The sequence below is a fragment of the Takifugu flavidus genome, chromosome 4 (assembly GCF_003711565.1).
Source record: "Takifugu flavidus isolate HTHZ2018 chromosome 4, ASM371156v2, whole genome shotgun sequence".
NCBI classification, from domain to species: Eukaryota; Metazoa; Chordata; class Actinopteri; order Tetraodontiformes; family Tetraodontidae; genus Takifugu; species Takifugu flavidus.
In genome coordinates, this window is record NC_079523.1 from 16,137,802 (window position 1) to 16,151,482 (window position 13,681).

The following is a 13,681-nucleotide window of genomic DNA, read 5'->3' on the forward strand; positions in this document are numbered from 1 at the left end:
TCAAACTAGCATTTTTACCTTCATCCTTCCTTGGAGGCAGTTTGCAGGCCGTCCTACACATGTTGACAAAGGAGTTGAAATATCTCTCCAAACTCTCGTCCGTCTTTCTCTCCAGTCGGGCCAGTACTCTGAACTGGGACCAGTCAAATGCTTTCACGTCAGTGTCATACACGACCCCAAAGGACGAAACGGTGCGATAAAAGTCAGCCTGCTCTCGACGAGTCCACCTTAAACATGACGGAAAACAACAGATTTATTGTTTTGAATGAAACTGCATGGAATATCACCTGTGTTTATTGCAGCCACAACATGAGTCAAACAATTGTTCACAGCAAAAATAAAACAAATATAACTGACAGGCAATAACAGGGACAGAACACTATCAAAAACCCACAAAACAATAATAGTAAGTCCACGATATATTTAAAATAGGAAACTCGAATAAAGACGCAGCAGGTGGTAATAAGCATAAATGCAGGCAGCATCAGACTTGCAAACCCAAGGCCACTCGCACAATTACTTAACTGCCTTCCTGTTACTACCTTCCCAGTGGGGCCAGGAGACATCAAAGTGAAAACAAATGCAAACTAAAGTGCTTTAGACATCAAACAGGGAAACAAAAGCTCCTGCAAGAGTTTTAATTTAGGTACGCAACTTAACTTGACCCTAAGAAATAAATGACGTATGTGTGTAGTGATTCCATAACATGAGCTGTGACCATAATGCAGCTCTATAAAAGCTGGAGAAGTCCAGCCATCTGTAACCAAACTTTTCTTCAGTCAACATCTCTGTCACCTTGTCCTTGTTTTTAGATTGTTCATTGTTTGAGTAAAAAAGCATAAACAACGTAATTCGTGTGTAGCTGATACAAATGTATATTTCAAGGTAGCTGCATTACAGACACCGTTAGGGGAAAAAGCATTTACCGGTACAATAAATTTATGTTGCTAAGCAGATTAAATTAAAAGAAAAGTTAAAAAATCCTGACATGATCAAATTTGGATTTAAGGTCTCTGTATAAACATACAAGTGAAAAGAGTGGCTGTTGTTTCTTACCTGTCTGTCACTCGTCAGTGACTCGTCTCTTACGGTAATAAAAACATATACTGGTACTGAATGTTTTAGATCAAATTTTTCATATTACTACGTGGGATACCTGCGGCTTAAAATCCGGTGCAGCTTGTATAAGTACAAAATTGATTTTCTTTCTAAAATTAGATAATGCGGCTTTTAATCAAGTGCGCTCTATAATCCTGAAATTACGGTAATAGTAACTAATACCCTGGCTATACATATTGTGGTGCCGACAAGATCATTACATCCCTAGTCTATGACAATACCCGTACAATATGATGCAATGACGCTGTCGTTTACTCTTTGCACATGAAATAATTCATCACCTTCTTTGCCACTCCAGAAACAGTGGGTCAGAGTCTGTGTTCACCACAGAGCAGCGCTTCAGCTGGTCATTGAACTGCCATGCCAGCGGCCCACCAGCCTGGCTCTGCGTGGCTCCTGCTCCTCCGAGACCGAAGCCAACGAGGCCATCGTGAAGCAGGAAGTCGTGTCTGATCAGTGGCTCGCGCCGTAGCGCAAACCGTTGGTAGGCCGTGATCAAGCGCCGTAAGCGGGCCGTCAGGGCTGGGCCAGTAGGCCAGAGCGGCCGAGCCTGGATGACATGCAGAGCTGCCACTCCAGTTCCACTTCCTGTTGTTGTCGTGGTGACTAATGTTTCATCCTGAGAGCTTGCGTCACCTGACATCTGGGTGTCTGTGTGGAACAGCCACAATGTGTCTCAGTACGATAAAACCCAGATATAGTCATAGCTGTCCGGACTAATGAGACTTTACATGGTGACAGTGCAGCATGTCTCACCTGAACATGTACTGTCTGGTTTGACTGCTCCCTCTGTGCCACTACAGGTGTCCTCTCCCTGAATATTCACACAAGAAGACCCCGACTAACAAAAAAGCATTGAAACACAGTGAAAATAAACAAGTCAATCTATTTATCAGAGAGAAATATTCTCTTAAACTAGAATTTCATGCCTCTAGAGAACTGCTTACCTTGTTGCTTTCATCTTTATCTTCCCCTCCATCAGCTTTATTTTGGGTTTCATCCTCTATTTTGGATGCACTAAAAACAAAATTCAGCAGTTTTAAAGAATAAACAATGTTTTGATGAAATGAAATCCTACATTACTGTACACAGCGTCAGACCAGGGGGAGAGTTTGAATTATCCCTGCTGAGACTTAGCTGAAACATACATAATGTATCTCAAGTTAAAAACATGGTCCACTACGCGCAATTCACAAAAACGCCTTATTCTATACGCCCTCCAAGAAAATGGCTGAATATAGACTTCACTGCACTGGGCTGCACATATAGGCTGTTTACGTCAAACAAAATGAGAAGCTTCTCCATGAAACACCGGCATGAGCGTGTTAGCCTGCGGACACCGCTGGATTACTAATGCGAGTGCAGCACTCAGAGTGGTGCATCCACATTTGAATCTCGAGCAGGTGTATGAGTGAGATCATGTTCACTACAGCAGAAACGTCAGTGGTGATGAGCTTTGTTTTCCCACGGCGTCCACACCTGCTGATATGTTACTACCGAGACTCCCAGCGATGTGATGTTTGAGGGCAAAGTGATGTTTGAAGGGTAAAGAGGAAGCATGGAAGCTAATTAACTGATATGGGCAGATGTTTTATTGATTAATATTCATTTACTCACTGGCATGAATCATTTACTTACAACCAGGAGCTCTTTTAAATGTGGCTTGTGTCGCTAATCACCGAACAGCTAACAGCTTCAACAGATATTATGATCGTGTATATGGGAATTTTCTTTATACCATTAACAGCTGTATTTTCAAATATTGTTACTTTTAACTAGCTCCAGTATGGCTAGAGGGGCACACAATCACCATCCATCTGTAACAACTCTCTCTGCCTCCTCTAGTCCATAATAATGAGCATCTTAAATGACACAGCTACACCTCTCTGCAGATTTCTTCTGTAGTCTGGAGCACCTGTGGAGTTCCTCTGCATTCTGTCTGCAAGACCGCCTAGCAGATAGACAGACTATAATCTACAGAGAGGGTCCGCCTGCTGGAAAGCATGAACTGCAGTGTTTGGAGCCTTGGGTGGATGTAGTGCATTAACCTCCACTGAAGGGGATAAACCAGTGCGTGTTTGTGCGTAGTGGGTACCTTTCTACCATGTCTGGGATGCCCTCTCTTCCTCCTCCTCCGCCTCCCTGATCAGCAGACAATGCTGTCACATCTGGCCTCCCCACTTTCTCCAGGAAACACAGGTCTGGGTCCGCACGCATGGCATTGTAACGCTCATAACCTGATCAAACATGCACAGTAATAAACAAACAATGTATTAAAGAAGGTGCCTGCCACATTAAATGGCATTCTTACATCCCAGGTGCTGCTGGAGTGTGCTGTGCCAATCCCAATTCAGCCTTTTAGAGTGTGAGGCAAACATAGCAGAGAAGATGTAAATATATTATATATTATAAGGATTCTGATCCGTAGTTAGAGAATAAAAAGACATCACAAAAAAATTGTTGCCAGCATCAAATGAACTGTACCAGAAGCAGGCAAACAAGAACACAAAGCCTCACCGTGCTTGTGAACTCCTATAAGGAGAGATTTGTCAGCTTCTGCATCCCACCATGGAGCCGGAACCTCTATGTAGTCGATGTCAGGTAGCGATACCTCAAGTTTACTATCAAGGACAAAACAACATGAAAATAAGTCATCAGCCTAATCAAAATTCCTTTTTGTGACAACTTATCACATTGGTTGTTCTATACCTGGCCGATATTCCCTCCAGGCCTTCACTGGTGGCGTCACCTAAAACTTCCACCTTTAAGTAGTACAACATCCTCACCCTCAGCAGCACCCTGTGGAGAGGATAGAGAGCAGGTAAGGGATTGTGTTGTGGTGGGTTCTAGTTAGATATCTCTGAAATGTACATCTGAAGTATTAGTCTTTGGCATTTCTATGTTCATCCGTTTCCCTCATCTGTCATTTACACCCTCCCCACCTGCTCAGACCAACACTTCTGCTGAAGCTGCTTCAGTTTCTTTAAGACATTAAGTTTAGTTCTTTTAGTGGGAAGTTGTTGAGAATTAAAATAGAATGTGATGAGCATTAACTTGTCATTGATGAGGCAGAACCAGACCAGTAAGTTTAATGCAGCCCACTGAGAATCAGAAACTCACTCATCATCATCTGTGACAGAGAGAACAGAGAAAACATGGCCGGCTCTAGTATTACACGGCCAAACACGCCTTTGTACCGTACCACACCAGAAGGAAAAGCTGAACAGTCGATCACACCTGGTCGAATCAAAGTCTTACTCATGTTTGACTGTCGCAGCGAGCACTAGTTCCCATGACATAGTCAGGGCCCGCAGGTCATCGTCTACGTTTCTGGGGTTTCCCTACCAAAATGTTTTCACTCCAGTTTTAACAGAACTTCCTATAGGGCTCACACAAGTTCACACTTTTTTACACAATTACAATCTAGGAATAATGATGAGTCAACTAACTTGTTGCAGTGTTGTTTGAGATGTTTCTTGTAACTCTCATCATGCAGCACCACCTCTGGATTACAGTGAACCATCCAATCAGCATTTTTGGCCTCGGGAACATTGAGTTGGTTTTTTAGCTTCTTCCCTTTTCGTCCACGAGGGACTGGAACTGATAAACCTGTTACAAACAAATACTGCGTTAGACTTAAATCTTTCATTGGTAATCGGCACACAAACAGGATGAAGACGTTAATGCTGCTTTAGTGTATAAAAAGGATTATATCAATCCATCAGCTGCTTCTATCATGAAACAGCCTATTTTTGGGAACGAAAAAAAAGTGATTAGTTTAAAGTTGTGGCTCAACAGCACTGATGTTCATATTATTTCATGTTAATTGTATTATGATTAAATGCTATATCTCATTAGCCCTTTGGATCACACGAACTAGTAAATCTAACCAGAGTGATTGAGCAGCGTCTGGTCCTGGCCTTCTTTGGTGGGTGAAATCAAATCCCAGATGAAGCTCTTGATCTTGTCGTCACCTTTATAATGTCTCAAACAGTAAACCAGCAGAGCTCTGCAGACAAAAAAAATCATTTCTAGACGTTCAGAGTCCCAAAAACCCATGTTATCTCGTGTTATTTTCCTACTAAACTTAACACTGGATAGTTCACACAGAAACAAATGGCATAGATTTAGAAACTATTTACATACCTGCAAATCACCTCCATGTCTCTCTCAGCCAGGTGCCACTTAAATCGACCATGGTTTAAAATGTCCTTCCATCGACCCCACCTGGATCGGTGCCATAGAAGCACAAAAAAAGGATTACAAAGTTACAAAAACAAGGCAAACAATGAAGCAGAGTAAATATTCAGTGTGAAAGTGTTATTTTGCTAAGAAAATTCCCATCAAATACCCAAAGATAAGCAAGTTCTTTTCCACTCTGAAGCACTCGGCACGGAGGTACCGCCGGCTGCGTTCGCCCAGGCGACGCGTCCGACACGGTTTTTCCTCCGAGTCGCTGTCCAACTCCGAGAACTCCATCAGTTCATCGTCTTCAAAGGAGTTGTAATGACGGGTCTGCTTCCTGACCCGCGGGGTGTCGATCACCAAAGACTCCTGCAGAACCAAAAAGGAAATAGGGATCGATTAGATCACATGATCACTCTAGATGGTATCTCATTAACATCTAGTCTCTCTGTGAGGAATCTAGGAGTAACTTTTTATCAAAATCTCTCCTTCAACTCACACATTAAAACAGTCTCTAGAAGTGCCTTTTTTTCACTTGAGGAACATCTCAAAGATCAGGAAGCTACTGACGCGACATGATGCTGAAAAGTTAGTCCATGCATTTGTTACTTCCAGGCTGGACTATTGTAATTCTTTATTTTCAGGGTGTTCAAACAACTCTTTAAGAGGCCTCCAGCTGATCCAAAATGCTGCAGCCAGAGTTCTGACAGGTATTGACAAAAGAGATCACATAAATCCTGTAATGGTGTCGCTTCATTGGCTGCCCGTTAAATTTAGAATAATTTTTAAAACCCTTCTTTTGACCTACAAGGTCCTCAGAGGCCTAGCTCCATCCTACCTGGAGGACCTAGTGATACCTTATCAGCCCAATAGACCGCTCCGCTCTCAGAATGCTGGTCTACGTGTGGTTCCCAGAGTCTCTAGGAGTAGAATGGGGGGCCGAGCATTTAGCTACCAGGCCCCCCTGCTATGGAACCAGCTCCCTGTCCAGGTAGGGGAGGCTGACTCCATCGCTACTTTTAAGATCAGACTTAAAACCTACCTCTTTGAAAAAGCTTATTGTTACTAATTCTGTAGTTCCAGTTACTATCATAGACAGACAAATTATCATACTTAGGGGGTCGTCTAATCGTTAGGTTAACATCTTAGCTATGCTGTTATAGGCCAAGGCTGCCGGGGTCCGGAAACATGATCACCTGACAGGCCTCTGTCACCCCACAGGGTCCTCCCCTCCCCTCCCCTCCTCTCCTCTCGCTATATAAATAAAGATTGATTTGAAATGAAACTGGATGACTGACACAAGTAAGCAGGAGTCAGCATCAGAGCGCAGGACCAGCTCTTCATCACAAACTTGATAGCAACACTCCAAAAATGGAATGGATGTAAAACACCAGTTAGTTTAAGCTAGTGCTCACCAAGAGAAACACCAGCAGATCCATCTGAGAGCTGCCTGAAACCATTGCGAGCTGAATTTTAGCTCCAAGTTTCTCACTGTTCTCCAGCCTTAGAAACTCTTTTACTTTTATATAGATGCTCTATAGCTCATGATCTCTTCCTGTCATTTAAAGATCTGCTGTTGGCCCAATCTCTCTTTATCTTCTCAGATTTGGAAAACACACAAGTGTGGTAAACTGGAGGGCTGGACCACATCATCACACCTGAAACACAAATAAACTGACCAAGTTCATTTGTTGGTCCAATCTCTCTTTACCTTCTCAGATTTGGAGTCGATCTCCACTTCAGCAATTTTTGCCCATTTCTGCCAGAAGTTGGGGTCATCTAGAGAAATGTCTGTTCTGTTTCCAGATGAAATGAAACTGGCCTAAAAAAAGAAAGCAAAAAAAAAACCCACAGTTTAAAAGCAAAGTCTCTCAGGAAGAGATGTACCGGTACCCAGATACAGCTTGGTGAGATGAACCTGTCTGAAAAAATATATATATATATCTGGATCTCGGATCCTTTGAAGAGAAGATTAAGTTGTACATAAAGATGGAAGAGAAGATAATTGGCAGAACAGTCACAACCTTTGCTCTATATCATACAACATGTAGGAAGCCTTAAGTTTCAATTAAGTTTGGGTAATCCCAAACCTTAGCAAATGTTGATCCTTTCCCTTCGGACTGGATTGTGATAGTCTGAGTCCTTCTCTGTAGGATCTGATCGATGTCTTCTTCGCAGAACTTGGAGCCCTCATCTTCTTCATCCATTAAGGCTCCGTATGCTCCTTTTTTCAATAAATCCTCCACTTCCAGCTTTGAAAGCTGCTGCACCTGCACCGATTAACAACAAATCAGCTCCTAATCTAGATTCAGCAGGCTAGCAATGAAAGAACCTTTATCATATTAAATAAATCTCTAATACGAAGTGATGGTTCACCCCATTGAGGCTTCCTTTTCGGTTGATGTCCTGGAGGACAGCCTTATCCAGTCCCAGCTTAAGACTGGCCTTATCGAACATTTCCCTCTCGTAGGAATTCCTGGTGATAAGCCTGTAGACTTTCACTGCTTTGCTCTGACCGATGCGATGGCAGCGTGCTTGGGCCTAAGCGGAAGCCCCAAAAAAGGTAGTGAAACAACACCAGCGGGAGTCGTAGCAATAATACCAGTGGTGAATACTTGTGATTCATTCTTCACCTACATTTTGTATGACTGTAAATTCTTAAACAAATGATAGATTGGTATTCATAGAGTTTAACTGTCACACTGTGACAATTACCTCCTCCCGTAATGTTTGTGCATTGTAATTTGCAAAGCTGCTTTTGGCTCCCTGCCTACCTGCAGATCGTTCTGGGGGTTCCAGTCGGAATCAAAGATTATGCACGTGTCTGCGGCTGTCAGGTTAATTCCTAAACCTCCAGCTCTGGTGCAGAGAAGGAAAACAAAGCGATCCGAATCTGGTTTGCAAAACCGGTCTATAGCTGCCTGACGCTGGTTCCCACGCACACGACCGTCTATGCGCTCGTAGGAATACCTGAAAAAATTTTAGAAAGATGCCGATTTCAGCAAAAAGACACCTATTTGCTTCATACCGTCCTTGCCCACCCCCCACTCCATACCGTCTCTGTATAAGGTAATCCTCCAGGATGTCCAGGCAGCGTACCATCTGAGAGAAGACCAGGACTTTGTGTCCACCAGCCAGCAGCTTTGGGAGCAGCTTATCGATGAGCACCAGTTTACCAGCTGCCTGGATCATGGCCTGTAACTGGAAGTCTACAGCATCTGGACTGTAGCTCTTCCTGAAGCTTTCCAAAATCTTCTCCTCAGCACCTGGTCCACAGAAAATTAAAATGCATTTCACAAAAATTCTGTTGGTTTGTTATTAGGTTCTTAAAATATACAATATAGTAAATAGCGCTGACCTGGTCAGGTCTGTTCGGATTAGTGACGTTGTACTTGTTTGTTCATTAAAGTCTAATAAAGTATCAGTCTCTTTTGTCATCATTTACACGTACTATAGAACAGTTAGTTGTTGAATAACGTAGGTTGAGTTGAATGTCTCTAGATTTAAATAAAAACCCAGAATATTTGCTTTATAAGGATACTTCAGACCATCTACACTCTGCAATTGATGGGTTTGTGTGTGTGTGTGTCCTCCTACCTGTGATTAGGTAAGGGTGGTTGCAGCACTTGCGGAGCTCCATCATGGTGTTGATGAGGTTGGGCATGTTGTGCTGGTTTGCTCCTTTGGACAGGAAAGAGAAGTTCTTCTCTAAGATGGCTCGGTAGTATTTCTTCTGAATGTTCGTCAGTTCAACCTGAAATAACAGCATGAAGAGTCAACTCGACAACCAGAAGTTCCAGTTTGCTTGCACCCCTCAAATTAAAAGAAAACAATTGCAAATATTCAACTAGTTAAGTTGTCCAGGTTATTCTTGTTGATTTATTGATGGTGTATCCCAAATATCACACACACACCTACAGACACAAACACACACATCATCACCACAGTTATTCAATTTATTTCATACACGTGCACAGCTCTACCTCAATGATTGTCTCTTGTTTAGGTGCCAGGTTCTTCTCTACATCATCTTTCAATCTCCTCAACATCATGGGTTTCAGAATGGCCTGAAGCTTCTTTACCTGTTGGAAAGAACAAAGAAAAAACTGAAAGATCTTTATCATCATCCCCCATGAGGGAACAGCTGAAGCTTCTGCAGCAGAAACACCAAAGGCTCACCACAGCCCCAGCTCCAGTGGTGTTTGTGTTCAGATAAGCATCAAAAAGTTTCCAACGATCTGTTTATTTAACTTTCCAAATTTCCGTGCTGCTACCGCAGTATTAGCATATGTGTCTCCTCCACTTTGCCCAAACAGCCACATAAATACAGTCTGTGTCGGCTAAGTTGCCCCAACAAGAAGAAGTATCGTTTGCAGTCAACAAAAATATCAAAAGTTAAGGATCTTAGCTCCAAAGTGCTCCCAGGAGATGAACGTAGACACACTTGTAGGAAGCTTTGCAGTATGAAACAAACCTGTTCATCTGTTTTGAGATCTCCAAATTCTTCCAGGAAGGTGGTTTCGGATTGAAACTGCAGAGGCTCCAGGAAATTTAACAAGCTGAACAACTCCTCCACCGAGTTCTGTAGAGGAGTTCCTGTCAGTAAAACCTTGTGTTCCTGTTGAAAGCATAATGGAAAACACAGCCATCACCACCCAGAACACATTGGCTGTAATGCACTGGGGGGGTCACTTCATAACCCATAAGTAACTAAAACAAAGAAAGGATAAAATCTCAGTAACAAATATTTAGGGTGTTCCACTAGATGTTTGTTTTCAATACCTTAAATTGCACACACTCCATCAGACAGAAGTGTTAACATCAACATTCACAAAAACACACAACCTTGATAAACTGGACAACATCATAACGCCCGAACCACAAATAAACTGACCAAGTTCATGAGTTTCAGCCCCTCCAGAAGCTTGCAGTTCTTGTTTTTCAAGCGATGGGCTTCGTCAATCACCACACATCGCCAGTGGAGCTTCCTCAACTCTGGGCAGTCGGCCATTATCATCTCAAATGTGGTGATCAGCCCATGAAACTTCAGCACGCTGGGGATCGTGTTTCCCTGCGGACGAGCGTAAGAACAACACGCATGAAAACTCGTAGAGTTGAGGTTTCAGGATGGAGCCAGAAGCTTGTGTTTCAGCACACCTTCTCCAACAGACCCTAAACACGAGGTGACAACCAGGAAGTGATAAAACATGCAGCAGTATGACTAACTAACAGAAGAGCGACTGGAAGTTACCTGCGCGTCTCTGTAAAACATCTCGTACTGAAGGATCATCTGCCTGCTGATCTGAGAGCCGTGATACACGATGACATTCATGTGTGTCCATGTACGAAACTCCCTCTCCCAGTTGGTGATGGTAGACAAAGGGGCGATGATGAGGAAGGGCCCGCGGATGCTCATGTTGAAAATCTCAAACAGAAAAGTGATTGACTGAATGGTCTTTCCCAACCCCATCTCATCTGCCAGTATGCAGTTTTTTCTAGGAAGAAAATGAAGACAATGTGTCAGAACGTGTCAGAGGGGAAGTGGACTATGCATGTTTGCCATCAAGAGGAAAAAGAAGGAAGTTTAACCCGATGCTCTGAAGGTCGTATCTGGAATAATAATGCAGTGTGACCGTGAGCCATCATTGAGGATCCCTTCTCATGCTTGCTGGCATACTAGAATTATTTAATCCTGTACATGGAATCACTTTCCCTGACATTACTGAGGGAAGATTAAAGAAATACTACAGAAGCATCCTGAATCAAATCAAATACAGTCACCATTCCTTAAATTTCATTTCAATAAATCTTGTGTATGTATTTAACAAGAAGTTTCCATCCCATAATTTTCCAAGTGGGTAAAACACTGACACAGTTGGGGTTTCTTAATAATGTCTAAAGTGCTTAACTTGGATGGAATGTAGCAGGTAATCTTTTAGAAGCCTCATCTCTAGTCCACTACTCCAGACAGAGATGTGGTCACAGAGTCAAAGTCTTCGCAGGTTAAGCCTGATGGAAAAAACTACCTTTATAGCTGTAGCTTCAATGACTTCTTTCAATATACAGTGGGACCTCTACTTAGGAACGTCTTTACATCCACAATTTTCAGGTTACGAAGCGTCTCAACGGGAAAATATTTCCTCTTGTTACGAATGAAATTTCAGGATACGAAGGTCAAAAATACGCTACCGCCGCTACTCGCAGCTCGCGGAGTTTAGCGAACGCAAACATGCTTGTAGTTGCTCTGCCATTGGCTATTGCCTAGCATCTTCCTGTCATCCCATTGGCTAGGAGGGACATCAATCTGTACAAGTTTGCGTGTATCCCAGCGTCGTCTTCGTTTAACTTTTATTTATTGTGGATGTTTGTATGTTTGTCCATTAGATGGCGTTGTTACAACAAGTGTTAACGTTTGTTGCTAGTAATGACGGCTAATGTAAGATTAGCCTGTAATAAAGTTCATTTTGTTCCTGGAGAAGCCTTACATTGAATTCCTACATTTATTGTGCGGTAATCTAATTGTAACATGTATTTGTTACATGTTTTGATGCATTTTTACAATTTATAAAAAAAATTATGTCCAAATTTTTGGGGTCTTGGAACAGATTAGGGCATTTACATGGAAAACGCATCTCTACTTACGTAATTTTCAGGTTACGAAACAACTTCTGGAATGAATTAAATTCGTAAGTAGAGGTCCCACTGTACATCATTTTACCCTCCTAAAACACAGGCCAACATGTAGCTTCCTTCCCTTCCTCCCCTCCTTCCCATTTTTACACAAGTGTGAAGTTGGCACCTGATGGACTTGCATAGTCATGGTGCTCCTTTTACCAGGGTCTGAAATCTACCCCTGAATTCAGCGCCATCGCTCAAAGAGGATGGAGCTTGTCCATAATCGGCATTCATGTAGACCATGCAAATAATAGTACAAAATATTATTTAGTCTATTTACCTGTTGTACCAGTTGAACAATAACCAGTTCATCCCCTCCAGCTGGTATTCTCTCAACTCGTTGCCATTGCGATAATCTCTGGAACGCTCCAACTTCTGCCATTTTTCTGAAGGAGGACGATCCTGCAGAACACATTTCCACATCAGCAAAAATGAGCAAATAAACTGTTAACAACAACCCTTCAACCATTGAACGCCCCTCAAGTAAGACGACTTTATATTGGATCTAATCATCACTACACATTGTACCCAAAAATGGAACCAAATTTAAAAATGGCTATTTTTGCAATCCTACTCACCACATGTCTGAGGTCTGCTGGCAGCTTCTGGACCTCCTCAAACTCTCTGATCTTCTCTGGGTCTAAATCTTCTTGCAGCTCCCACGTTGCCTCCTCGTATGAGAGACTGCACCACTTGACAAGGTAATGGGTCACCTCCTACAACAAAACCATACACGCTGCATCAGCGCTCCACCACAATACAGACCATCAGTCAAAGCTGTGAAGTCAAAGGGTTTTGGTTACCCACCTCTCTAGTTTCAGTATCTGTAGTTACAGCCACATCAAGCACTCTGTCTACTTCAACGTAGTCCGGGTTAAATAAATCCTCATCGGGCTGAAAATATGATGGAAAGTTAATTAACATCATTCCAGTAATTGCCAAAGAAATGCTTATAAAACACGATGAAAGGAATGAAAGCAACTCTGCTTTCATACGCATAACATCGATAATACAGGTGTGGCTTATATAGTCACATCAAGAGAAGCCCGTGAAGTTCTGCAGAGTGAAGTGCTTTCACCTCTGCTACAGGACTGGTTACCTCAGTAAACAGGTGTTTCATCTGCGCCTGTTTGGTCCTGAAGCGTTTAATCTTCTGGTGGATTCTAGGATCTTTCTCTAGCTCTTTCAGTGTGGCCCACTTGCAGTGTAAGTAGGAACTACGTTAATACAGAACATAAGAATTAGCAATGCAAATTACCGTTTAGCCGTTACTGTTTAGCCGGCATGACAGTGAGGTCAATATGCAGGGTGTACAAGCAAGACATAAAACCATCAAATAAAAAAGAAAAATAGTTTCTCTTCCAGTTACAATTGTTTTGTTTTTTACAGGATAATTTGCACAATATGAAATCCCATTTTTGGGTTTATTAGAGGTGAAGGTCTGACTTCCACCTGCTTTTGTAACAGACAGCAATAGTGAAGAGCTGTGTTTGCAGGATGCTATTTTTCTGGTTTAACTAGCATTTGCATGGGGTTCCACGTTAGCTCAACCCCGGGATTCCCCCAGATGCGTGTGCGTTCCAGAACGGCTGAGATGCATATCCACTCTGTCCTCTGCTGTCAGTATGCAGCATGGTGCTGCTCCTGCAGACAGCTGAAAACAAGGTCTGGCACTGGTAAAAGAATTTGCATACGATCGTGC

General features: G+C 42.6%; 1 protein-coding gene across 2 annotated transcripts in view; it reads right to left on the minus strand.

Moving 5' to 3' along the window:
• chd6 (chromodomain helicase DNA binding protein 6) overlaps positions 1-13,681 on the minus strand; it is a 37,746-nt gene that overhangs the window by 12,256 nt on the left and 11,809 nt on the right. For both annotated transcript variants that reach the window (XM_057029130.1, XM_057029128.1), the window contains exons 10-34: positions 13,079-13,196; positions 12,787-12,873; positions 12,558-12,695; positions 12,260-12,381; positions 10,556-10,799; positions 10,199-10,375; positions 9,779-9,922; positions 9,288-9,386; positions 8,902-9,058; positions 8,360-8,570; positions 8,079-8,274; positions 7,681-7,845; positions 7,395-7,574; positions 7,016-7,126; positions 5,471-5,673; positions 5,266-5,346; positions 5,010-5,128; positions 4,569-4,728; positions 3,829-3,918; positions 3,637-3,740; positions 3,215-3,356; positions 2,067-2,136; positions 1,876-1,960; positions 1,401-1,770; positions 19-227 (exon numbers count right to left, since the gene is read on the minus strand). In XM_057029130.1, the coding sequence (XP_056885110.1) occupies positions 19-227; positions 1,401-1,770; positions 1,876-1,960; positions 2,067-2,136; positions 3,215-3,356; positions 3,637-3,740; positions 3,829-3,918; positions 4,569-4,728; positions 5,010-5,128; positions 5,266-5,346; positions 5,471-5,673; positions 7,016-7,126; positions 7,395-7,574; positions 7,681-7,845; positions 8,079-8,274; positions 8,360-8,570; positions 8,902-9,058; positions 9,288-9,386; positions 9,779-9,922; positions 10,199-10,375; positions 10,556-10,799; positions 12,260-12,381; positions 12,558-12,695; positions 12,787-12,873; positions 13,079-13,196 (3,782 nt within the window). The remainder of the gene's footprint in view (positions 1-18; positions 228-1,400; positions 1,771-1,875; positions 1,961-2,066; positions 2,137-3,214; positions 3,357-3,636; positions 3,741-3,828; positions 3,919-4,568; positions 4,729-5,009; positions 5,129-5,265; positions 5,347-5,470; positions 5,674-7,015; positions 7,127-7,394; positions 7,575-7,680; positions 7,846-8,078; positions 8,275-8,359; positions 8,571-8,901; positions 9,059-9,287; positions 9,387-9,778; positions 9,923-10,198; positions 10,376-10,555; positions 10,800-12,259; positions 12,382-12,557; positions 12,696-12,786; positions 12,874-13,078; positions 13,197-13,681) is intronic.